The sequence below is a fragment of the Pan paniscus genome, chromosome 10 (genome assembly GCF_029289425.2).
Source record: "Pan paniscus chromosome 10, NHGRI_mPanPan1-v2.0_pri, whole genome shotgun sequence".
In the NCBI taxonomy this organism is placed as follows: Eukaryota; Metazoa; Chordata; class Mammalia; order Primates; family Hominidae; genus Pan; species Pan paniscus.
The window spans coordinates 88,524,995-88,550,104 of NC_073259.2; the positions used below are offsets into that span (position 1 = coordinate 88,524,995).

General features: G+C 35.5%; 1 protein-coding gene across 1 annotated transcript in view; it reads left to right on the top strand.

Moving 5' to 3' along the window:
• The window catches only part of PTPRQ (protein tyrosine phosphatase receptor type Q), a 242,407-nt gene that overhangs the window by 39,143 nt on the left and 178,154 nt on the right, over window positions 1–25,110 (top strand). Inside the window, exons 9-16 of the mRNA XM_003811662.4 lie at window positions 1,203–1,375; window positions 10,351–10,531; window positions 12,004–12,165; window positions 12,263–12,442; window positions 13,072–13,179; window positions 13,323–13,604; window positions 23,110–23,292; window positions 23,655–23,756. Coding sequence (XP_003811710.3) covers window positions 1,203–1,375; window positions 10,351–10,531; window positions 12,004–12,165; window positions 12,263–12,442; window positions 13,072–13,179; window positions 13,323–13,604; window positions 23,110–23,292; window positions 23,655–23,756 — 1,371 coding nt within the window. The remainder of the gene's footprint in view (window positions 1–1,202; window positions 1,376–10,350; window positions 10,532–12,003; window positions 12,166–12,262; window positions 12,443–13,071; window positions 13,180–13,322; window positions 13,605–23,109; window positions 23,293–23,654; window positions 23,757–25,110) is intronic.

The following is a 25,110-nucleotide window of genomic DNA, read 5'->3' on the forward strand; positions in this document are numbered from 1 at the left end:
ATGTCCTTTGTAGGAACATGGATGAAATTGGAAATCATCATTCTCAGTAAACTATCGCAAGAACAAAAAACCAAACACCGCATATTCTCACTCATAGGTGGGAATTGAACAATAAGATCACATGGACACAGGAAGGGGAACATCACACTCTGGGGACTGTTGTGGGGTGGGGGGAGGGGGGAGGGATAGCATTGGGAGATATACCTAATGCTAGATGACGAGTTAGTGGGTGCAGCACACCAGCGTGGCACATGTATACATATGTAACTAACCTGCACAATGTGCACATGTACCCTAAAACTTAAAGTATAATAATAAAAGAAAAAAAAAGAAATTTAGTATTAAATATCCATGTATTTAAAGACATTTAATTTAACAAAAATTTATTATACTTTCAGTTCTGGGGTACATGTGCAGAACGTATAGGTTTGTTACATAGGTATACATGTGCCATGGTGGTTTGCTGCACCCATCAAAGTGTCATCTACATTAGGTACTTCTCCTAATGCTATTCCTCCCCTAGCCCCCCACCCACCGACAGGCCCCGGTGTATGATGTTCCCCTCCCTGTGTCCATGTGTTCTCATTGTTCAGCTCCCTCTTATGAGTGTGAACATGCGGTGTTTGGTTTTTTGTCCTTGTGATAGTTTGCTGAGAATGATGGTTTCCATCTTTATCCGTGTCCCTGCAAAGGACATGACCTCATCCTTTTTTTAAGACTTATTTAATTTTTAACAAAATAAATTGTTTTTGTCTATTTTCTTTCTTTCTTGTTTTTTGTTTGTTTGTTTGTTTGTTTTTTGATGGAGTCTCGCTCTTTCTTCCAGGCTGGAGTGCAGTGGTGCAATCTCCACTCACTGTAACCTCCGCCTCTTGGGTTCAAGCAATTCTCCTGCCTCAGCCTCCTGAGTAGCTGGGATTACAGGCACGCACCACCATGCCCGGCTAATTTTTGTATTTTTTAGTAGAGATGGGGTTTCACCATGTTGGTCAGGCTGGTCTCGAACTCCTGACCTCAGGTGATTGGCCTCCCTTGGCCTCCCAAAGTGCTGGGATTGCAGCCGTGAGCCACCGCTCCCAGCCTAGCCTGTTTTCTAATAGAATTGTTTATATATCTTAAATTGTGAACTAAGAATTTAGGCACTTTTTTCACTTGAAAAAATATTTTTAAATTCCCCCTTTTTTCTTTTCTTTCTTTCTTAGTTCCAGGGGCAGTGTTTGATTTACAACTTGCAGAGGTAGAATCCACGCAAGTAAGAATTACTTGGAAGAAACCACGACAACCAAATGGAATTATTAACCAATACCGAGTGAAAGTGCTAGTTCCAGAGACAGGAATAATTTTGGAAAATACTTTGCTCACTGGAAATAATGAGGTATTGCATTTTTATTTCACTTATTGGTGAACCCTTTCTGCTTGGTTCTGGCTCTGATAGCTTGGAAGATTTGCTAGCACCCACACATGTAATATTTGACCACTTACTAGTACAAAGTAAAGTAAATTTGGGGCATGTTGATAATCTAGCTAGATCATATTTCATTTTAGGTTATATATTATTAGTTAAGTGCTATTATTCCTTTTCATCATATGAAAAATGTTAATTGTGCAATTAAACAGGACTAAAGGTATTTTCATAAGTTAATATTATTTTTCTAAATTAGTTAATGAATTGTTCGGAAACTCTTGTTATGATTTAAGTGCTGCTTCAAAGGCTGTGCTTGCAATTTGGAACAGTTGCCAGTGAAAGGCACAGTAACTTTAGTAGCTGTTGTTGACAAATGATTCTGTTCTATTTGGTCTTGGGAAGCTAAATTTCTCAAAGCTGCCTCTTTTTTTTTTTTTTCAAAGTACATTTGATTAAGAGTCACATTACTAAATAAAAGAAATTTAAGTCATTTCATAGATTTTAAATAAGAGGACCAGGATCTTTAGGCAATGTGTTTGCTTCTATTCACACTGGAAGTCTTATTTTTTTCCTTTTGTTTCTGTTAGGAAGTACAGGCAACACTGATTTTTCTTTCCACTGTCTTTGTTCACCTCACTTCATCAACTGTTCACCTGTGAGACCCTTTCAGCCTCCAGGCTAGTCATGTCCAGATACTGGCTGCTCCCTGGGGCATTCAAAGAATAAACATCCTTAGGACCAGTGCAGCAATCACTGGGCCTTAAAGACAAACATGATAGTTATTCAGCACCTGGCGTCTGCTGTGTTGTTTCAGAATTGCTGCTGCTTCTACCTGTGCTGTTATTTTCCCCCACACATTCTTTCATTCTATTTCTAGTCCCAGCCTTCCTCTATTTCTGGCACTTACCTGTATGTGACAGTTGACCTCACCATGTGCTCAATGCATTCTGGCCACCCAGGACTTATCACTCCAAGTTGCTCACCATCTTCAACCCAGGGTTAAATTTTAATCCTATGTTGATTCCTTTCCTCTGTGCAAAAGATGTTGAATTATGCTTTCTGTGATACTCTAGTTGACAACTCAGGCAAAGGGCAAAAGCTTAACCCTTTGCTCCTGCTGAGAAGGTCTTAAATTAGATACTGAGCTTTCTTAGTACTAGATGACAGGTTTCCCACTTCTGCTACTGACATCTGTTGAATGGGCGGCCACACCTGTTTTTCCATGAAGCTAAGAGGTTCTAGAAAGGCTTTTTTTTGTGTGATTCTGTCTCTATCTGGTCTGCAATTCTCGTCTCATAGTAGAGAGCACATGAGCTTTGGAGACGTACAAATTTGTCTCTCACTGTGCTATATAGCAAGTGGTTAAGACTGTAAACCAGGTTTAAACTCTAGTTCTGCCATTACTAACTGTTTAATCCTGGAAAAGTTGGCCTGAGCTCTCTGAACATCAGTTTCTTCTTCTCTAAGATAGTGATTATAAGTCCCTATAACAAAGGGTTAATAATGAGAATTTAATGGGTTCATGTGTGTAAAGAGCTTAGAACTGTACCTGGCATATAGTAAGTGCTGTGCTAAATAATTGTGACCTATTGTGATCATTAATCTTGGCATAGGATCATCCACCTTAGTTGCTACCCAATATTACTTCCCTTATACTCTCTCAGTGAAAGGAGACATTATGCTTCTCTTTACTTCTCTGATTATATCTTTCTTTATTAGATCAGACTCTTTTCTGATATTTCTGCTTCCCCATGTAGCTGGTGTTTGGGTTTATCTTTCAGGAGATTGATGTGGGGAGACAGATATGACAGAAGCTTTAAATCCAAATGGCCCTGGGTTCTTGGCCTGACTCTGCCGTGTTCCAGGTCTATGACCTTAGACAAATCAACTTTTGGAGACTTGGTGCCTTCATTTATATAATGGGGCTTATATAGCCACCTTACAGGGTTGGGAGTAAATGACATAAGAAATACAACTTGTGGCTTAGTGTGTTCTTCATTTGTTTTTCCTTTCTTTGACCTTGGTACCTCTTTCAGGATGAGGACTCTCTCTTCCCATTTCTATTGATCTTCTGAAAAAGTAGCCTCATTCCCCAACTCAAGAACTCTTTAAATGCTTGAAATTTTATTAGAAGTCACCAGTGACCTCCCCAGTGTGCAATACAAGAATTAAATTTTTTTTTTTTTTTTTTTTTGAGACGGAGTCTCGCTCTGTCGCCCAGGCTGGAGTGCAGTGGCGCGATCTCGGCTCACTGCAAGCTCCGCCTCCCGGGTTCACGCCATTCTCCTGCCTCAGCCTCCCGAGTAGCTGGGACTACAGGCGCCCGCTACCACGCCCGGCTAATTTTTTGTATTTTTAGTAGAGACGGGATTTCACCGTGTTAGCCAGGATGGTCTCGATCTCCTGACCTCGTGATCCGCCCGCCTTGGCCTCCCAAAGTGCTGGGATTACAGGCGTGAGCCACCGCGCCCGGCCAAGAATTAAATATTTTTAACCACCCTTGTGTTCTTATCTCCTTCAAAATCCATCCCTCTGTCCCCCCACTTTTCAGCTTTTGAAACTATGTGTTCCTTAATACTTTCTGCAATTGTATGTACTGTGACATTGCAATCCTTTGGCCTTGCACAATTAAAAATGAAAGTTCAAAAAGCTAACTCTCTCTATTTTCTAACTTTTTAGTAAAGATGTTCCACAGAGCTTTGGTTTCAGCCATCTCATAACATTTTCTTTTGAAGACCTAACAGTTTCAATCACTGCTTCCTATTTGTCTGACTCTTTTGCCTTACTTTCTACTCTGATCCTTCTCTCTGACGCTCTGGATTCCTAATTGCAGCCATTTGTGGGAAGATTCCACCAGGGCTCATTACAACTAAATTAATTTCTCCCCATAAAACAAAACAGAAATCTTCTTTGAGATAACAGGGGCTTCACGATGGGAGGGAAGATGTGACATTGGAATGAGGATAGAGATCTTGGGACAGTGATAGTGACCTGTGCAGGTTCCCACAGGGCACCCATAAGGTCTGTCCAGGCAATTACTAGTTTCAGTGGGTCAAGAATAAGGCCTAAAGAGAGGCTGACTTGAAGTCTCGCTACCTGGGTTTAGAATTTTCTAATCCCTCTGACTGGACATAACACAAATCTCTGACCTGAAGGTCATTGTCTAAGAAACCATGGTCCAGAAGGCTTTAAGAGTGAGCATTTATGGCATTGATATATGTCTGATTTTTGTCTTTTTGGATAATGGAACAATTATCCTCTCTGTCATGAAGGCTTGAAACCTTGGAGTCACTTCTGACTTAGATCCTACTTAGCATTCAATAGCCACTTAATGTTAAGATCAGTTATTTCTACGTCCAGAATGTGACTTGCATATGTCTTTATTTTATTCCTGTATCCCCCACTTCAGCTCAGGATTGCATAGTCCCTTGCCTGGACTACTGTTATCTCACTATATCAGTTTTCCATTGTTCTATAACAATTTTCCACAAACTTAGCAGCTTAAAACAATTATAATCACGCAGTTTCTTTGGGTCAGATGTCTAGGTACAGCTTAGATTGGTTCTCCTCTTAGAGTCTCATAAGGCTGCAAGTAAGAAACTAGCTGAGCTGTGTTCTCATCTGGAGGCTTGACTAGGGAAGAATCTACTTGCAGCCTCATTCAGGTTTTGGCAGATTTTATTTCCTTTTGGCTTTAGAACTGAGGGCCCTGGATTCTTGCTGGCTCTTGGCTGGAGAATCCCCTTAGTGCCTTACAGTTGTTTTTTTTTTTTGTCCCATGTGGCCTTTTTCAACATGGCCATTTACTTCATCAAGCTAGTAAGAAGGGTCTATATAATGTGATCATGGGAGAGACATGTTATTCCTTTTGCCTTATTCTATTGGTTAGATACAAATCATAGGTCCCAACTAACTAAAGAAGAGGAGATTTTACAAAGCAGGAACAACAGGAGGTGGGTATAGTGGGTATCTACCTGAGAGGCCATGCACTACACTCCCTCAGCCTACTATTTTATATTTCAAACACTTATTAGAATAATCCTTCCAGATTTAAGTATATTATTTACATTATGAAAGTAACCCAATAAGAATTGAGAACAGATGACGAAGGTATATATGTGTTTAAGTAACCTAACTCTTCACTATAATTGCAGAAAATCAATAGATTCTAAAAATGAGTGTTAACAGAGCAGTTTATGCATATTATTTAGTGTTTTAGGGGTAAACACCATAAGAACTGAAAACAGGAGGGGTTTAAAGTGTTGCTTCTGGGAAGTAAGAGGTAGGGAGGGTATAAACAGGGAATTGTTATTTTCATTATAAACCCTTCATCATCTTTTTTTTGTAGCCATGTAGATATAACATGATGATTAAACTTAAAAATATAATATAACCCTCCTATGCTAGGCATGATTTGATCTCATTACCCTTATTGAATTTTTTTCCAGTGAATCCCATGATCTATTTGTTTCTGAATAAATATGGATTATTTAAACAAGCTGAAATATGTATAAGATTTTACTTTTAATATTTAAACAAATATTAGAAAATTACATTAGCAAAATGAGTCTCAGGGTTTGAGATCTTTTATTTCAACTTCCACACTTATATATGTATCTGATCTATAACATTCCTAATAAATGAGGTGAATCCAGCCTCTGCTAAAATATTTGATCAACTGTTATAGGATATCTACCACTGCAAAAGTAGCTCCTATCCTATAAGCTTTGAAGTATTCTTTGTTATGGTCCCATAAGCATCTATTTCTTAAGTAATCATGAGGTTTTAGGCACTCTGTTAGGTACAGAAACCCATAGATGAATAAGAAACTACGGTGTTCTTTACTTTGAACTGAAATATTTGTCTTTTAATTTTCATCAGTTTGTCCTAAGTCTCCTCTCTAGACCAACACAGTAAATTCTAGTGGTTATGAACATGAACTTTGGAGCCAGGAAAAATGTTCCAATCCTACCTCTGCTGTCACTAGTTTTGTGAACTTGAACTGATGACTGTAAAATGGAGATAAAAATCATCTATCTCTTTGGGGGACAATAAAGCAAGATCACCTGAGTAAAAGTGTTCAACACTCTGTAACACACAGTAGCTTAAAATGTTAGCCTTTGCAGTAACAACAATAATAAACAATGATTTAACTCTTTCTCATTGAAGATAATGGTCAGAGTTTTCTGAAGACTTAATATCCTTAGTTTTTATTAGTCATGGCTTCTAGGTCCTTCATGTCATGGATTATATTCCTGTGCATATTTTCCAGTTTGTCAAGGATCCTCTTACTCACCTGAACACAATATTCTGTATGGAGTTTGAATGGAGCCAAATTGAGCATAATTATTTTCTCCTTCAAAGTAAATTTCTTCCTTCTTTCAAAACAGTGAAATAAAAAAAAAATCATTTCATTGGGAGCCTCATTCCACTGAGACTGAAGTCTAAAAAACCCTGAAGTCATTTCCGTGGACTGCTCTTTGCTTGAACTTCACAGTCAGATCCCATCCAGTACTTGTTCAATTAGAAACCTGAGACATTTTTCTCCAACAGACATATTGCTGCCTAGTATTACAGACTTCTGAGATTGATATAGATGCATCTTTTCATCCAACATATTCCTTGAGAATATCAACGTTTGTCACTGGTGAATGTAAGAAGAAAGTCTTGTGCTAAGGGCTTGGCTGGTTGCTAGGAATGAGGCTGAGGACAGAACCCAAGAGTAGTTTAGGAATGTCTTGAGATAGGTTTATTTTATTCAGCATTAGGAACATAAACGGAGTCAAGACTTAAAGATTTGTTCACCTGAATAATGTGTTGAATGATACGGTATCCTTTAGAAAATTTCCCAGCATATGCTAATTAAAAAAATTTTTCTTTTTACCACTTCTTGATAACAGCACAAATCATGTTTTAGTCTACATTAAAATATAGAAGCATTTCTTAAGAATAAGTCAAACATCTCATTAATTCAATTCAGCAGACCTCCAGTGACCCCAAACTGATAGATGTGATAGGGTTTTATAGAAAATACAATTACATTCACTATAATGAAGATTACTACATGTAAAATCAAGTTGGTTTATTCAGGTGGATTAGGAATTTATCTCTGAAGACTCCTAATTCTTTCACATAAATTCCAAGAATTCCTGGGCAGCATAGGCAAGGCCTTTCATGTTGACAAATTGTGACATTCCCTAACTCAATGGTGCTCAACCAGCAGCAGTTTTGCTCTCCAAGAAACATGTGTTAATCTTTGAAGACATGTTCATGGTCACAACTGAGGTAGCTGGGGGCCAGGGAAGCTGCTAAACATCCTACAATGTACAGGACAGCCTCCGCAACAGAAAAATAACTAATTCAGAATGTCAGTAGTGCTGAGGTTGGGAACCCCGTATTAAATCAGTGAGTTGCGAATTTTTAGGTATTGCAATGGACTTTTTTCCCTCCTATTTCTCTCATTTCTACTGCTGCTTCTCTCTGCCCCTTCCCACTACTCTCTTAAGTCCAAATTCTTTCCCAACATTTTTGCTTTTAATATTATTACTTTTTTTCTCATTATGAAAACTTAACTAACATCTAACCTAATGTCTTTTCTTAAGAGGTTAAGTGTGAGAAATATTTGCAACATGACACACTTAGTGATAACATTCTGGGTTGTTACAAAGCCAATGTTCAAATCATTGCCCAAGTTATGGAGGGTTTTTCTAATGTCAGAATATCAGAATTTGGGAGTCATTCACATAGTCAAAAGCATTCGGGTCAACTCTCACTTTGAAATGGTAGTTTGTCAGCAGAGATGCTTAACATATGTAATTGATGGGATGCTATGCTTTAACTCTCCATAATTTGTCTGACATGGGATAGAAAATATTGAGAGATTTAATGCAAAACCATAGTTGAGGGGGAAATTCTTTGGGCTACCTCACTATAGTTCATTCTATAGTGCTTTGTACACAGTAGATTTTCAAAGGGTGACTGATTGATAGTGGAAACAGCTGTGTGGTTTGGGCGTAAAGTATTGACTGCAACACCAGAGCTTCTCTGAGTTATGTGTTTGTGATTCCTGCCCTCCCTAATTTCCCTGTGGAGGCAGTGCTGAAGTGAGCTGTTGTAAGACAGAAGATCTTTACTTTGTCCCATACAAGGACATAGGAACAAACCCATATAGAGTTCCCTATCCATAGTTCTTTATCACAACTTTTAAAAAGTAGCTTTTATGGGAAACCTGTTGCTTTTCATGACAGCACTTTTCTGGGTAGAGTTGTAAGAAGATTTAGACAATTGCATTTTGTAAATATTTGGAGGACTGAAGATTTTTTGACTCATTTCTCCATTCTTTTATCTTTCAGAAGAATTAATATTTAAGTAACTTGCCATTGTAGATAGTTAACTGAAATGCCATAAAATTTCTTGCTTTACTGAACTTTTTCCTGAGCACCTACTTTCTTTTTTGGAAAGTATTAAGTGCTTTGATATTCCTAAGGCCTAGAAAACCTGTTTTTGGCTCTCTGAGTGAAGACAACTCCAAAACATGTAAGATAATTAAAAGACAGATATACCAAAACTTATAAACAACTGAAACCTATATTATGAATTAATATAAACTCTGAGGGTTAAAGAGCATGGAATTGATAAGGAATAGAATTTTTTTAAAAAAAGGGGTTTTGGAGGTAAGTTTTGAAGCAGAACTTGAAAAAAATTAGTAAAAGAGAGTAGATTTTTCAGCATATTCTTTTTTCAAAACTGTTTGATTTTGGAAAATTTTGAACAGGTTTAAAAGTACAGAAAAGAGTCTAATAAGCCTCCATATACATGCCACCTGGATTCAGTAATCACCAATAGGCTGTCATTCTTGCCTCCGGTTTTTAAATAAATTCCAGACTTAACATCATTTTGTTCCTATATGCCTAAGCACAAATTTCTAAAAACCATGGACATTTCCACCCATAAAATAATGCCATGACCACAATGAACAAAATTACTAATACCATCCTGGTATCATTTAATACCTAGAACACATTCAGATTTCCTTGATTATCTTCACATCCTATGTTGATTAGGTATGTTCTAATTAGACTCCAAACAAAGCAACATTTTCTTTGATTAATGTGTAGTCTTATTTCCAAAGTCAACATTCTACACAAATATCCAATATTATTTGGCCATAACACCTTTTCCCCATTTTGTTTCAATCAATTATGCTAGTGGGGATGAAGAAATGAGAATCATCTTGTTAGCTCAATGAAAACCTCTACTGTATTCATCCATAATCTGTTCCTGATGTTTTCACCTCAGTGTTTGCCATTTTGGTGAACTTGACATGTGTGAATTACATTATAGGATCTAGGAACAATTGCAGTTACTTTAAATATTCCTTATGTCCAGAGTCTTGACAGGTATGCCATGAATCCTGTGTGAAAACTATTAATATTACCATGTAGTTTTATTCTGGTATGTAACTTCACTCTATTATAAACTATTATCATTGATGTATATCAAGCAGGCATATAGACCTCTCACGTATGGTATACAAATGAGGACAGGTAATTAGAGAAGCAAAACACATTCTAATACATCAGTATGCCTAGAACACTTACCATTTGGGGGTGATCAGTTACAATATCTCAGTCATGAAACCTTTGCATGAGGACGTCTTATCTTACCATAAAGAAACTAACTCAAGTCAGAACAAAATCTGTTTCTTCCCAAAATACAGTATTGTTCTCTTAGGAAATACAATGATCACAATGTGTTACAATGATTCAGGGTATTAGTAGCTGGAGAATGAAATTTTGGAATCTAAAGAAGACAGTGGTCATGGAAATATGTTATCTTTTATAACAGCATGATTCCAAAGTTATAGGTTTTTTAGAACTAATACTTGATTTAAGTCATGAAGTGTAACTGTCACAGTCTTTTAAAATATCTACTTTTAATTACAGTATATAAATGACCCCATGGCTCCAGAAATTGTGAACATAGTAGAGCCAATGGTAGGATTATATGAGGGTTCAGCAGAGATGTCGTCTGACCTTCACTCACTTGCTACATTTATATATAACAGCCATCCAGATAAAAATTTTCCTGCAAGGAATAGAGCTGAAGACCAGACTTCACCAGTTGGTAGGTAGAATTTTGATTTTCTATAAAGTGCATTTAAACCACCAGTGCTAGCTAGCACAGAAATGAACCTTAGCTTAGAGTTCAGCCATATTATTAATGGTCTTTGGGCTGGAGTCGGATTTTTTTTTAGCTGTCGGAAAACCTCATGCAACAGATGGAAATGCCACACAGGCAGAAGCTGGCCCCTCCTAACCCATTTGACCTTCTTCCTGGAGAAAGTAGCACCCTAGAGTCTCTGGCCAAGCTGCATAGACAATCAGTTATTACAGTTGCCAAAGCAGGTGTGATGGGAAGGGATTAACATATCTTCAAATCATTTACAGGCCTCACATTCTCTACAGCTTTTGACTAATAGGTTTTCAAGTGTCACTAAAGGTAAATAGGTCAGAAAGTTACAACTCTAGTGCATGGTGTGATAAACAGGTGTAGGTGACCCCAACGATGTGGTGATGTCATTAGTGTATACACTTGCTCTTCAGTGTCAGTGGCTCTTACAGTTTCTAAAAGGAGAATGTCATATGTGGCAAATTAAAAATACTCACCTGACACATATTATCTCTCTAGTTTTTCTAAAATGTTAAATGAGAAAAACATTTTATTACCTTTTCTCAAATTTGGTATTTGTCCCATTCAAAATTAAAAGTGTTATTCTATTTATGGTAGAATTAGTAAAAAAAAATCACATTACATTCAATAGATGTTTATATTTCACTTACTGATCCATTTTTCTTGTGCAAAGAAGACTGGAGGGCAACACTGAAAATTAAGAGTCCCATGATTTCTGATGCAGACATTCCCTTAAATATTTCAAGTTTGGCCTAATTGCTACTTAAGAGTTTTAGAAGCACAAATTCTAAATAAAGCGAAAATCTAACATTTGAAATCCTTCTGGGATATTTATTTGTCAGTTATCCAAGCATGCTTGCTTTCAAGAATTATTTGGTTTACTGAATGTATGAACATATGGTGAAATTTGAGTCCAAATAAAACTCTTTATTTAACTCTTTTACTAAAACCTGGTATTGATTTATAATATCTCAATTATATATTTCTTTAACTCTTCTACTAAATCCTGGTATTGATTTATAATATTTCATTTATATATTATTTCCTACTCTTTCTTTTCAGAAAACATTCCTAACCAGCCTCTTTAAGAAAGTTGTTTTCTTAAAAACACTAATGTCATGTTTCAGAGTAATGTGTAAAAACTAGCAAAATTATATTATGAACACAAAATATTTGTGGTTATTATTGGGAGGTACTCAGAAATTCATAGTAATATTCAATATGATCTCTAAAATTAATATTTTTATGTTTACTATTATTACACATCTACCTTTAATAGAGGTGTGCATGGAGAGATTAATGAATACGGAGAAATCAGGTTTAAGATTTTATAGTCTAAGAAAAAATAATTTTGATTGTGAAGCCAAACACCTTTCTTTTTTTCTCTTTTTACTGAATTCAAACAGTAACTACAAGGAATCAGTATATTACTGACATTGCAGCTGAAGAGCTGTCTTATGTTATCAGGAGACTTGTACCTTTCACTGAGCACATGATTGGTGTATCTGCTTTCACCATCATGGGAGAAGGACCACCAACAGTTCTCAGTGTTAGGACACATCAGCAAGGTAAGGATGTATTTCCTTTGAAACAATTAACTGCAAATATTGCTGTTGTACACTGTGATACTTTTGTTTCATTCATATGTTCATTCTTCTTTTTAAGTGCCAAGCTCCATTAAAATTATAAACTATAAAAATATTAGTTCTTCATCTATTTTGTTATATTGGGATCCTCCAGAATATCCCAATGGAAAAATAACTCACTATACGATTTATGCAATGGAATTGGATACAAATAGAGCATTCCAGATAACTACCATAGATAACAGCTTTCTCATAACAGGTAGAAAACAATGTTTTGTTGTTGTTGTTGTTGTTCATTTTACATTTCTATTCTGGTGGAAAATATGCCCATCTCCCTGTGCCTTATATACTATAGAACACATGCTATGTCACTTCATATTTTGTTGTTTTGTGTCACCATGAATCTTTTAAAAATACCTGCATACATAACTCGATTAAATGTGTTTTTCTTTTACTAGATTTACCCACAATGAAGTAAAAAGCATCAGATCACAAGCTTCATAGAAATTTACTTAACTTAAGGAATACTGTATCTGGTATATCAAAATAACTCATTATTGAAGACTAAAATGTACGAATGCAAAAATCAGCTGAAGTAATTCAGCTGACATGGTATTTGTGCCAAGTCAACTATACACCCTGCAGTGTTCCAAAAAGTTACTTTTGCAACTTTAAATTATTGCCTTAATATTTTAGGAGAGAACTTGAAGTCACCAACATGGAAAGGCCTATAAGCCCAAGAATTTGAGGAGACTGCAATTATTTGGAAGCGATATAGATATCTAGTCCCCTGTATAAATTCTTCTTACTGGCCTTATATTAAATGGCACCAATCCCAAGAGTATTATTTTAAGGACATTAAACAGTTTTTGTCTCTTGTCCTTATAGGGTTAAAGAAATACGCAAAATACAAAATGAGAGTGGCAGCCTCAACCCACGTTGGAGAAAGTTCTTTGTCTGAAGAAAATGACATCTTTGTGAGAACTTCAGAAGATGGTAAGAATATCAATTGCAGTTTTAATTTTTTTAAAAAAGTGGTTGTAAATGCTCACTGCCTTCACTTCATGCTACCTCTAGGGTCTAAAGCAACAAACATAAATAAAAATATAGGTACTACAAATGTTCTTTTCTTCCCCTAGAACCGGAATCATCACCTCAAGATGTCGAAGTAATTGATGTTACCGCAGATGAAATAAGGTTGAAGTGGTCACCACCCGAAAAGCCCAATGGGATCATTATTGCTTATGAAGTGCTATATAAAAATATAGATACTTTATATATGAAGAACACATCAACAACAGACATAATATTAAGAAACTTAAGACCTCACACCCTCTATAACATTTCTGTAAGGTCTTACACCATATTTGGTCATGGCAATCAGGTATCTTCTTTACTCTCTGTAAGGACTTCGGAGACTGGTGAGCTTTTGTTTTGCTTTGTTTGTTTAATAATACACAGTGATATAGTAAGCAAAGCTGATAATCGCCATGTTGTTTACATTTTACATAACCTAAAATCCCTCATTATTTTGTTTTGTATAATCCAGAAATTAATTTTCTTTTTCAGGCAAAAGTGCAGGAAAAGGTTTATTGTACAAATATTTAAGTCTGATTTATATAAGGGAACTTCTAATCAAAATCTGTGAATTTTCAAATGAAAAGACCTTGAGAAACCAAGGATTCTTTCAATGTACCTATAAATTTTAGATTGAATGGCTACTTGCTTTCGAATTAGGTAAAACTGAGACATACTCATAGGAATAGATTCTGAGATTCTAATGAGGTATGTATATAGATAGTGGTGCAGAGTGGGAGCACAAAAATGGCATGCCTGGAGAAGACTTATGGAGGAGACAGCATTTGGCCTGGATCTTAATGAGGAGGTTGGAATGGGCAGAAGGATGTTATAGAGCAGGGGTCCCCAACCTTTTTGGCACTGGGGACCAGTTTCATGGAAGACAATTTTTCCCCTCCCTCCGGACTAGGGAGGGGAGTGAGGTTGGTTTCTGGATGATTCAAGCACGTTACGTTTGTTGTGCACTTTATTTCTATTATTATTACATTGTAACATATAATGAAATAATTATACAACTCACCATAATGCAGAATCAATGGGAGCCCTGAGCCTGTTTTCCTGCAACTAGATGGTCCTATCTGGGGGGTAATGGGAGACAATGACAGATCATCAGGTATTAAATTCTCATAAGAAGCACACAACATAGATCCCTTGCATGGGCGATTCACAATAGGGTTTGCGCTCCTATGAAAATCTAATGTCGACACGGATCTGACAGGAGGCAGAGCTCAGGCAGTAATTCAGGCGATAGGGAGTGGCTGTAAATACAGAAGCTTTATGATGCTCACCTGCTGTGTGGCCCAGTTCCTAACAGGCCATCAGCTGGTACTAGTCCGTGGCGCTGGGATTGGGGACCCCTGTTATAGAGGTTGCTGGATGGGTTGGGAGAGGATATCCCATCTAAAGGAAGTAAAACAAGCAAGGAATTACTTGTGTTTTAGTTTCGGTGAAACTAGAGTAAGACAGTTTGTCTGTTAATCTTATTTTGTTGTTTATATTGTGTTATAATTATATATTGGTGGCATAACTATTAGGCCAATTCTACAATGTATTTTGAGAATTAATAACTAAATATAAAGTTACCATTTTAATTGTACGTTTAAAACAATAAATATTTACTGACTAGATACTGGTGGAACCACATGAAATAATTTTTATAGGTCACAAATGGCCAAATATCAGCAATTTCATATAGTTCAGCCAGATACTATATACGAATTTCTGTCTTGACCTTGAGGATCTAGAAATCTAGTAAAGTAGCTTACCTTTGTAGAAAAGTATCCTGTTGAGACTATTCACAGAAATGAATACAATGAGATGATACAAAAGAGCCCATAGATAATGGCAGTAGTTGAAAGTGCAGGAATAAGAAAGTAATGAAAGGAGCATTTTACATTATCAAGAGCCTTGAAGTGACATTTAATTGATATTAATCCATATATTGGCATGTTTCATTGCTTTTGTAGATATTGTACCTGAAATAAGTATTTTTGAGAAAAATGTCTGCTCTTTAATGACTCAGTTTTATTTTGCAGTGGATTAAGGAAATGAAACAAGCATATTTTTAGCACCTATTAAGGGTCACGGGCCCTGTTGATAGGTTTCACAGAAACTGTCTTTTAAAAATTCTAAACTAAAGCAATACATTATTGTTATCTTCACAGAAAACTGAGTCTAATGAAAAATGGAGGGTTTGAGAGGTTCATTCATTCAAAAAATATTTATAATATACCAGGCCCTACTGGGGATAAAGTAGTGTAGAAGAAAAGGATTTCCTTCCCTCCTTAAGTTTTATTAGTTGGTGGGTGTTTCATTGCCTAATGGCACCAGCTGGAAAGTGATCAGCTGGAAAGTGATGAGCTGGAATTAGAATCCAAACCCATCTGACTGTAAAACCCATTTCCCTTTCACAGCACATGCTGTTTTTGAAGTAATCAACAAAGCTGGTAAATTATAAACAATATCTAAGATCTCTCTGTTCATTGTTACACTGATATTTTGTCATTAGGCTTCTGCTCAGCATGGGGAGGAAAGTAATAACTTTGAAAGATTCTATTGTGATATGAAATAATAACCATTTTTATGAATGCTTATCAAGTATTTCGTTTAAGTGGCCATAGCATCAAGAACACCTTATTTTAATGATGAATTATAAAGCAATGTTTTTGTTTTCTGATTATTACATGCACATAATCTTTTACTTAGTATTGAAAATGTAATTTTATTTTCTGTTTTATTGTCTGTTTGTATGAGTTTAATTCAAAGGCAGGGACAATAAACTTTAAATGAACATAAATTTTGAGATTTAGTTTAAAATGAGAATTTTACTTTTGGAAAGTGTCTTAGAAAACATGCAGAGCCCTTTATTTTTTAGGTGAGAAGACCTAGGACCATTTGGGTAAAAGGACTCACAAGTTATAGTACATGAGAAGTAAAGTTGGGGCTTGACTATAGGCCTCCTGACCCCCATTACAGGCCTCATTTAATAGGCTCCTGAGATGGCTAAAAAAATAAAGAGAAGGGGAAACCAACATATCCCATGGCTTCCTAGCCAGGCCTAACAATAAGAGTATAGGGTTTAATGCCCATCTTCCTAATATCTGGTTCTCTGTCCTAAGTTAGGGTAGTCTCAAGTTCTGTGCATTTTCCACCTGGATGAAAATGGAAGACAATGGAATCTACATTAGTGACTTTTCCTAGATTATGTATGCTACTGTTAAACCACCCACTTTAGCTCCTTTGGCAAAAGAGGAAGCTAAAATGTTAAGTAGGGTCTCAAGTGTCATTTGAAGCAAGATGAGCTCAAGAGCAACTATTTTTCTGGGTTTAGGCTCAAAATAATCTTATTAAATACAGTAATTATACCTTCTATTCATGTAAAAAAATATGGGCCCACTCTTCAATATTGTTTCATGAGAAATTGAGTGATGTGTTAACTCAGTGATGTGTTAATATTACTAATTAAAAATAGGAGTAAGTTATTTGGTTAAATGCCTTATCTTTTTAAGAGAAATAGAGTTTACTAATGCTTGGAAGTAAAACACCCTTGTGTTCAAGCAGGAAAGATCAATACAAGATTGATTCTGTGTGTGTGTGTGTGTGTGTATCTCTGTGTGTGTTTGTGTGTGTTTTAATCATAGATGTGCAGTTTTCCAATAAGCCTAAGATTAGTTTTTATTTTCTCATACTTAGGGTGTAATAATCATAAATACAACTTTGAGAAGTTCCCATACAAATTACTCTTTTGATGATCTATACATATTCCCTTTCCTTTTTAAGACACAACCATCTTTACTGTAAGCCTTTAACAAAACACCTTGTCTGATTTGGGGCAACAACCATGAGTGGATAATAACTTAGATGTTGACCAAAATTTTGTGTAGACCCCCATAAATTTATTTGTATTAATGAATAACATTTTAAAATTTGTCTACATACATTAAAGCTTTATATGCCAAACAATAGTCTTTTGGCAGATTCAAGGTAACTTCCCTTTTTTACTATCATCATGGACTATGTATTTTTTCTGTTTTGGAATTTTAATAGGTTCAGCTTATTCCAACTGATTATAATCATTCCTTTTTATTCATCAGTTATCTACTTTATAAAATATTTCTATAATTCGGGGACACTCTGCTATTTCAGAAAATTCTAAGTGCGTCATTACTCTTCAAAATCAGTAAGTCATTGAGTCTGTCTTGCTTTATCTACCTGATGATCCAGCACTAGTTATTCCCTAAGGGTAAATGAATAAAAATGCAAAGGATATCAGCCTTGGGTCAGGAATACATATTTACACACTGACTACTGGTGGTAGGCAGACAACTGCAGAGAGAAAACTTCAATGTAATGGGAAATTTTCAAAATCAGAAGTTACACCGAGCTATAAAATTCAAGCATAGCATCACAAATTCCCTTTTTGTAATTAAAGAGTTTTTCAACCCAATCTTTTATCTATCTGTTCCTTACCTGTGAGTTTCTCTCTTGTTTTAATATATTCTATATCATATTAAATATATTGATTCATTCACTAAACAGCTTTTATGGATTCCATATTATGTTCTACCACTGTACTAGATAGTGTAGCTGTAGCAGTAAACAAGACACAATAAATCTCTACCTTCCTGAAACTTGACACTAGACAATCAGAAAATTAGACATTAGAAAATAAATCAGTAAACAAATTTGTGATTTTTGGTAGTGGTAAGTTTTACTAAGTGAAAAATATCAAGGATAGAAGAGAGGAAGAGTAGTGAGTGGGCTATTTGAGATGGAGGACTGAGGAAAGACCTCACTGAGAGGTTATATTTGCCCAGTGATATTAATGAGGTACAGGATTGAATAAGATGAGGATGAGGATGAAAAGTGTTCCAGAGGAAGAATAGCAATTGCCAACTTCTTGTAGAGGAAAAAAATTGTGGAGTTGGGGCAGAGCAGGGCATTTCTGTCACTTGAACAGTGTGAGTTGGGGTAGAGAATTCACAGATGAGGCGAGAGGCAGAGGTGGATCATGAGATTCTTGGGTGTCATTCTAGGAACTTTGGAGTTTAATTTTAATGAGGAGCTTTTGGAGAATTATGAAATAGGAACATTATATGATTTACAGTTTTCAAAGATTGCTGCTGAATATGTTGAATGTTGAAGTAAAGAGAAAAATGAAGATAAACTATTAGATTGTTTGTCTGAGTATCTGGGTGAGTGGTAGTGCCATTTACTTAGATGGGGAAGTCCAGGGAAGAGGTCAATATGGAGAACATCCAGGAGTTCTGTTTGCAACATGTTTGAAATATCCAAGTGCCATTATGAAGGCAGTTAGATAAATAAGTTTAAAGCTCAGGGAAAAGATACAGAGCTGAATATATAATTTGGAGCCTCACCATATCTTTGGTATTCAATCAAGGGATGAGGATAAAGTCATATCACTGGACAACAGGGGGAGACGTTAAGAAGCTTACAGCTATGTCGTGGGCAATACCACACATAGACTTTGAGAAGTAGAAGAGCTAATCAAGGACAAAGCAGAAGTCACTGGAAATAGAAGGAAAACCAGAAGAAGATAGTGCCTTCAAAGCCAAGTGAATAAAGATTTTCAAGTAGAAGGAGTTTATTCCCTATGTCACATGCTGCTGACGAGTAAAGTAAGATGGGGCATACTATTGATTAGTGTTTGGCAAGAATGGAGGTCATTGGTGACTTCACAGGAGTAGATTTTACAGAAAAAAAATGGAGAAAAATGAAGTCAGATTAACAGAGTATGATAGGCAAAAAAAAAAATGTAGAAAATGAGGAATGGCAAATTTTGAGGAATTTTGATAGGAAGTGGAGAGTAGACTTCAGTAATAGCTGAAGGAGCAAGTGCAATCAAAAGAAGACTTTTTAAACCCCAGACTGTATATTACAGTGTATGTGTGTTCACATGTATCTCTGACTAACTTCAAATGTAAAGTCTCTGAATAGGCAGAAGGAGTGAAATCCAGTGCAGACGTGGAGGGATACAGCTTGGAAAGAAGGAAAGAGGGAAGGCAGTTAAGGGAAAATTTGAAATCAGATGATAATGTAGCTCTCTTCTCAGTGTTTTTATTTTTGCTATGGAATGAGAAGCAAGTTTATTAGCTTCAAATAAAGAGGGGGAGGGCATATCAGAGGTTTGTGAAGAGAGAACATGGTGAAAACATACTTTAAAGAGTGGGAGACTGAATTAACTAAAACAAAAACATTAGGTATCAGGAAATGAAAAGGATCCATTTGAGATTTGATGTTATAAATTTAAGTGGAACTAGTCAGCATAGAATGGTGTTTTATTCAGCCATTTTCACCTATTACACTGGGCATGTGAAGCTAGCAGAGTTGTGTTTAATTCCAATTGTAATTTTCCCAGGAAAGTAAAATAGAAACAGAAGGAACTGATGGATATTGCTAGGAAGTGATTACAGTGACTGTGGACTCTAGCCTGAGCATGTAGGGAAATGAAGGCATAAGAGAGGTGATGCACAGTGAAGATTTGATGAGGGTCAGAGAATTGTTGGATTCAAAGTACAAGAGTCAGTAAACTGGAAAGATAGGAGTCAGTTGTCAAAGAGAGGAATATTGGCAGTTATTGGTAATGACAAAGTCTTAGCTGTTGCCATGAAAGCCAGTGAGGTACGGTGGGGTAAAGTAAGGCAGGGGAAAAGATTACTGGAATTATAGAGATAAAGAAATACAGAGTCTAGGGAACTGTATAGATCATTTGCATGGAAGTTGAACTCTCTGAGTAGTAGGGAAGAAGTCAGTTATCAAAGTGATAGCATCTTTAAGATGTTCAGAGAAGTGCCAGAGGTATTACGAGTTGTCTGTCTTAAAGAGGGGTAGCACGTGATGGTATCTAATGGAATGGGGCTTCAAAGGATCTGTGGTTCTTCAGGAAGAAAAAAGGAGTAATAAATGCAACTACCCAACTCCTACGCCCTATCATTAGTGGGACTATGGTAGAAAAACAAACATGATACCCAAGAGGGCTAAACTGTAGTAGTATTTCTCAGCAGGTCCAAGATTTCACTTAGAGCTAGAAAGTTAAGAAAGCATTGAGGGTAGTTGTTGAGGATTTTTCTCAATGTAATGGGTTGGCCTGGGGAAACACTAGAGAAGATTTAGCACATTTCAGATAGAAAGGATAGTGGAATTATATTGCTAAATCGAACTATGCATTGAATTGCAATCCTCTCAAAGTTTTAAAAGTATCAATATTCTTAAATTAGTTTTTCCTATTAAGTGTGCCTTGACACCATAACCCAATAACTGGTAACAATCAAGGGGAGGGACACTGTATCTACATTTTTAAGGCTTCTGAATTTTATTTATCTACTAAATTTATTATTAGTAATTTTTATATCCATTCAATTTAGAATACTAATAAAAAGTTTAATTTCTTTCATTTGAAGGAAAAGAGTTTTATAACAGGACTCTTGAATGGCAATAATATTTACCTATTTAGTTTATATTGTTTAACCCTCCAAGTTAATTATTTATGTTATTGTTCTATGTACTCAATTTTTAAACCATTATCTTGGCCACTCTGATCTTTCATCTGTGGTAAATAGTTTTCTACCCAAAGTACATTGTCTACAATTTCATTTACTGAGGATGTGTTGATGGCATTATCCCTCAATTTTTTTTATTGTCTGAATATGTTTTTAGTTTGCTACTCTTTATTTTTCTGGGTATGGAATTCCAGTTGTTTTTCAGTTGATGTTGATTGTCAGTCGAATTGTCATTCCTATGTAGAAGATTTTTTTTTTCTGGTACTGTTAAGATGGTTTCTTTTTTGATATTCTGTATTTTCACAATGATATGTCTAAATATGGTTTAAAAAATTTCTGCTTGAGATTTACTGAAATTATTTGATCTGATGTTTGATGTCGTTGAATAATTTTGATGAGCCTCAGCCATTATCCCTTTAAATATTTCTTCTTCATTTTCTCTACTATTTTAGACCCCCTCCGGATATCATCTATGTCTCAACTGCCATTTTATATTTTCCATAACTGTCTTCTTTGATCTACATTCTTGATAATTTCTTCAAAACTATCATCCTTTTCACTAAAGTTCTCTTCTTCTTTATCTAATCTGCTCTTTAATACCTCAAGAGATTTTTAATTTTAGTTATTTTTTTCTGTTCCAGAAGGTCTATCTTGTTCTCTTTCAAACTTGCTTGGTTATTTAATATTATTTACCATTATTTAAATAATTATTTGCTCATATTTTAAAATATGTTTGATTTCTTCAAACACATTAAACATTTCTATTGTATTTCAATATCTGGAATCTCAAAATCTGACTACTGTGTATGTGTGTGTGTTTTCTTTTTCTTTTCTTTGCTGACTTTCACTATTGATATCTGATTTGCTTGTGTGTTTAGCGATTTTATCAGTGAGCTCATATTCTTTGAAACTTTAGCTGCGAGAAATTTATGTGGTTTGTGTTGAAGTTGAGTTCCTCCAGCAAGTATTTTTATTTATTTCTAGTTGCTTAGGAGTAATAGCAGCTCAGGACTACAGTTTTATTTTAAATTCTGAAGTGGAGGTTTCTTCAGGGTACATATAGATATCATGGATTTAGTCAACATATGATCATAGGGATAGGCTTATAATTCCAAAACAGCATATTATTTATTTCTTTTCTATCTCTCCACCCAGAGGAGTGGCAACAGAGAAAGAAGGTTTCCTTTCTGTCCTCTCTGCATGGTAGATTTATTTCTCACTTCCCGTTTCCTGAGAATGAATGCATCACATTGCACAAGACCAGGAGTTACCATTCACATAGACTTCTATGGTACATGCAGAAGAATCTGAAGTATCCCCTAGAATTTTTCAGTATAATAACCCTGGTTAAAGTTGCATTCTTTGGGGGTTTCAGGTCTTTCTGCAGGGATATCGCTCATCTTTCAGCGGGCCCCAGGGCTTTATAGTCTTTCTCTGACACACTACACATATGTTACTATACAAATGCAAAGGCACCAGGATTAACCAATCTACGGCAAGGCAAAACTGGCTTTAGTACCAGCTTCCTTCTCAGGATTTCTGTCTTTGCATTTTGTTTGCTTGTTTGTTTTTCTGTGACTTTTTTTGGCCAGTCACCACTGAATTCTAACTTTCTTTTCAGCACCACAACTTCTTAAAGAAAATTTATTTTAATGTTATACAGAGTTTTAGTTATTTTAAGTAAGATATTCACTCAGTTTAGGGTATCTGTTCCAATATTTTACCGGAATTGGAATCTTGTATATAGTTTTGTACTCAAATATACATAGAAAACCATTTTATGCATAATGTATTCAGTATAAAAATGTTGTTAGATACAGAAAACTAGTGTTTTACTTAATGATATCCCATATTCTTGGGAGGTGGTTTTGCTGCCAGGTCATAATATGCAACCTCACATCCAGGAGGGGCTCCTTGCCTTGTTATAGACCTTGCTGTCAACCAAAACTAACCTACTGATCTTTTTTTCATATTATTATTAATGAGAAGTAGAATCAAGTTTTAAATGTTTTAAAATTCTCTTTCTTGCATCTGTGTGTTCTTCAGTGCAAGATATGTTCCTATAGTTCCAAGTATTTTAGTAAACGTATCATCTTATAACTGTTATTCTGTGGAATCATAGTAGCATTTTCTTTTGAATGAAAATTTTTCATATACAGTTGTAAGTACTATAATTTATTTATACTTTACTTCATTCAGGATATTTATTACGATTACATTCTAGTGAAGGTTCACTTGTAAATAACCTAGTGCACTTCAGTGACAATTTCAGCAGAATAGATTTTTAGAATGGAATTGTTTTATGTATCTATATTTTTGTTTCTTTCAGTGCCTGATAGTGCACCAGAAAATATCACTTACAAAAATATTTCTTCTGGAGAGATTGAGCTATCATTCCTTCCCCCAAGTAGTCCCAATGGAATCATACAAAAATATACAATTTATCTCAAGAGAAGTAATGGAAATGAGGAAAGAACTATAAATACAACCTCTTTAACCCAAAACATTAAAGGTAAAAGAACAAATCTAATATTGGATATTTGCATTTATAATGACAGAGTAGCCACAAATATTAGTTTAATGTTAATAGTTTCAGATTATTTTCATGCAGGGTATTACAATTTTGTCTTTTTGGTTAAATAAGCTAGGAGTTTATTGCAGGTCACATGAAAGAATACTATAGATCCATTCTTTTCCACATTATCCTATATCATTTTGTCTTCATAAATAAGAGCTACTATTGCCAAAGAATGACATTTTCACTTAGTTTTTATTTTTGGAAGATTGTGTTGACAGCCATTTCATAGTTTGCCTCTTGCATATTATTAAATGATATTTTGTAAGTTTCAACTTATCTATTTTGTTTCTCTTTAGGACTGAAGAAATATACCCAATATATCATTGAGGTGTCTGCTAGTACACTCAAAGGTGAAGGAGTTCGGAGTGCTCCCATAAGTATACTGACGGAGGAAGATGGTAAATATAATAGTGGATATTGATATACTTTGATTGTATAACATTTCAAGAAACACACGTATAGAATGAAACAATGTAAAAACTCCTCTAGTCATGGGTATCAGTTGTGTACCATACCAGCGTTATATAGAGATTTCATTGTCATGGTATAAAAGAAGCTAGCAACATCAGATTTACATTCAGTGAAATCAGGCATAAAATGTTTTTTATTTTCTGAAGTCATCAGTACTCTGTAAAAAACAGTCAGTCATGTTTTTCCATGGGGATTTTCAAGGCTTAAAATTTGGTTTGAACGTTAACTGATATATGTCATGACTGAGTTTTTCAACTTTTACATTTTTAAGAATAGACATTAACATGAGCTTTGAAGCAGATTATGTTTATGTAAATGTTCAGCACTTTTTTACGATATTAAGGATTAACTTGATAATGAGATCAGGCTATTGTACAGGCTCCTGCATAATTGGACAAGATGCTATTCCCCAAAGTTAGTAGCTTTCATACTGAATATTTAAACATACCTTTCCCTAACCCAAATAAAATCAACTTTACTACTGAGGCCACTTTACATTGATACCTTACCAAGTTAGACATATATTATGCTAAGAATATAACTTCTGAAAGATATATTTGGGTTAGGATTTGCATTTTATGTTTTATACATTGCATATTTAAAGAAAATTATAATTTTTTTCTGTAAAAGGAATTCCTATTTCCAAGAAGGGTAGGCCTGGAAGTATCATACGTGTTTGTGGAGTATCTTTTCTTTTTCATCTTTCTTTCTTTCAAGTTTCCCCATCTTCAAGCTAGGCCATAGCCTGTGACTGTTAAGGGCAGAATGTGCTTAGACACTGCTAGGAAGGGAGACTTTTCCCTGCATTGCTCTCTTTCTTTTCAAAATAATAAAGTCTTCAAATCCCTCTTCTCTTTTTGCAGGTCTCTCCATGTTTTAACCTCTACCAAAGCATCTTGGCTAGGGCTCTCTGTGTTGCCCCAGTTTCTAAGTGGGCTGCCTCCGTGGGTCAGTTTTCCCTAATCATTGCATCTACTTACTAATGCTTGATTTTCCATCAAAACTTACCTGCCCAAATTCCAATTTTTCTTCATAAATAGATTCTCCTTGCTCTGAAAGTTAAAATTATCTTAATAAAAAAACCTTCCAAATGAGTCAATGGTTAAAAACTAGGGAAGAAAGTTAGTGCTCCTTTCTATCTTATGTAATACCTAAGATTATATGTAGTAAAAATTTTACCAATGCCTTTTTGAAAATAGTACCCACTTCTTTATAACTAATCTAATCAAAAGGTCCTAATGGTAAGAATTTGAGATCTTATATGATGGAATGAGACCAGTA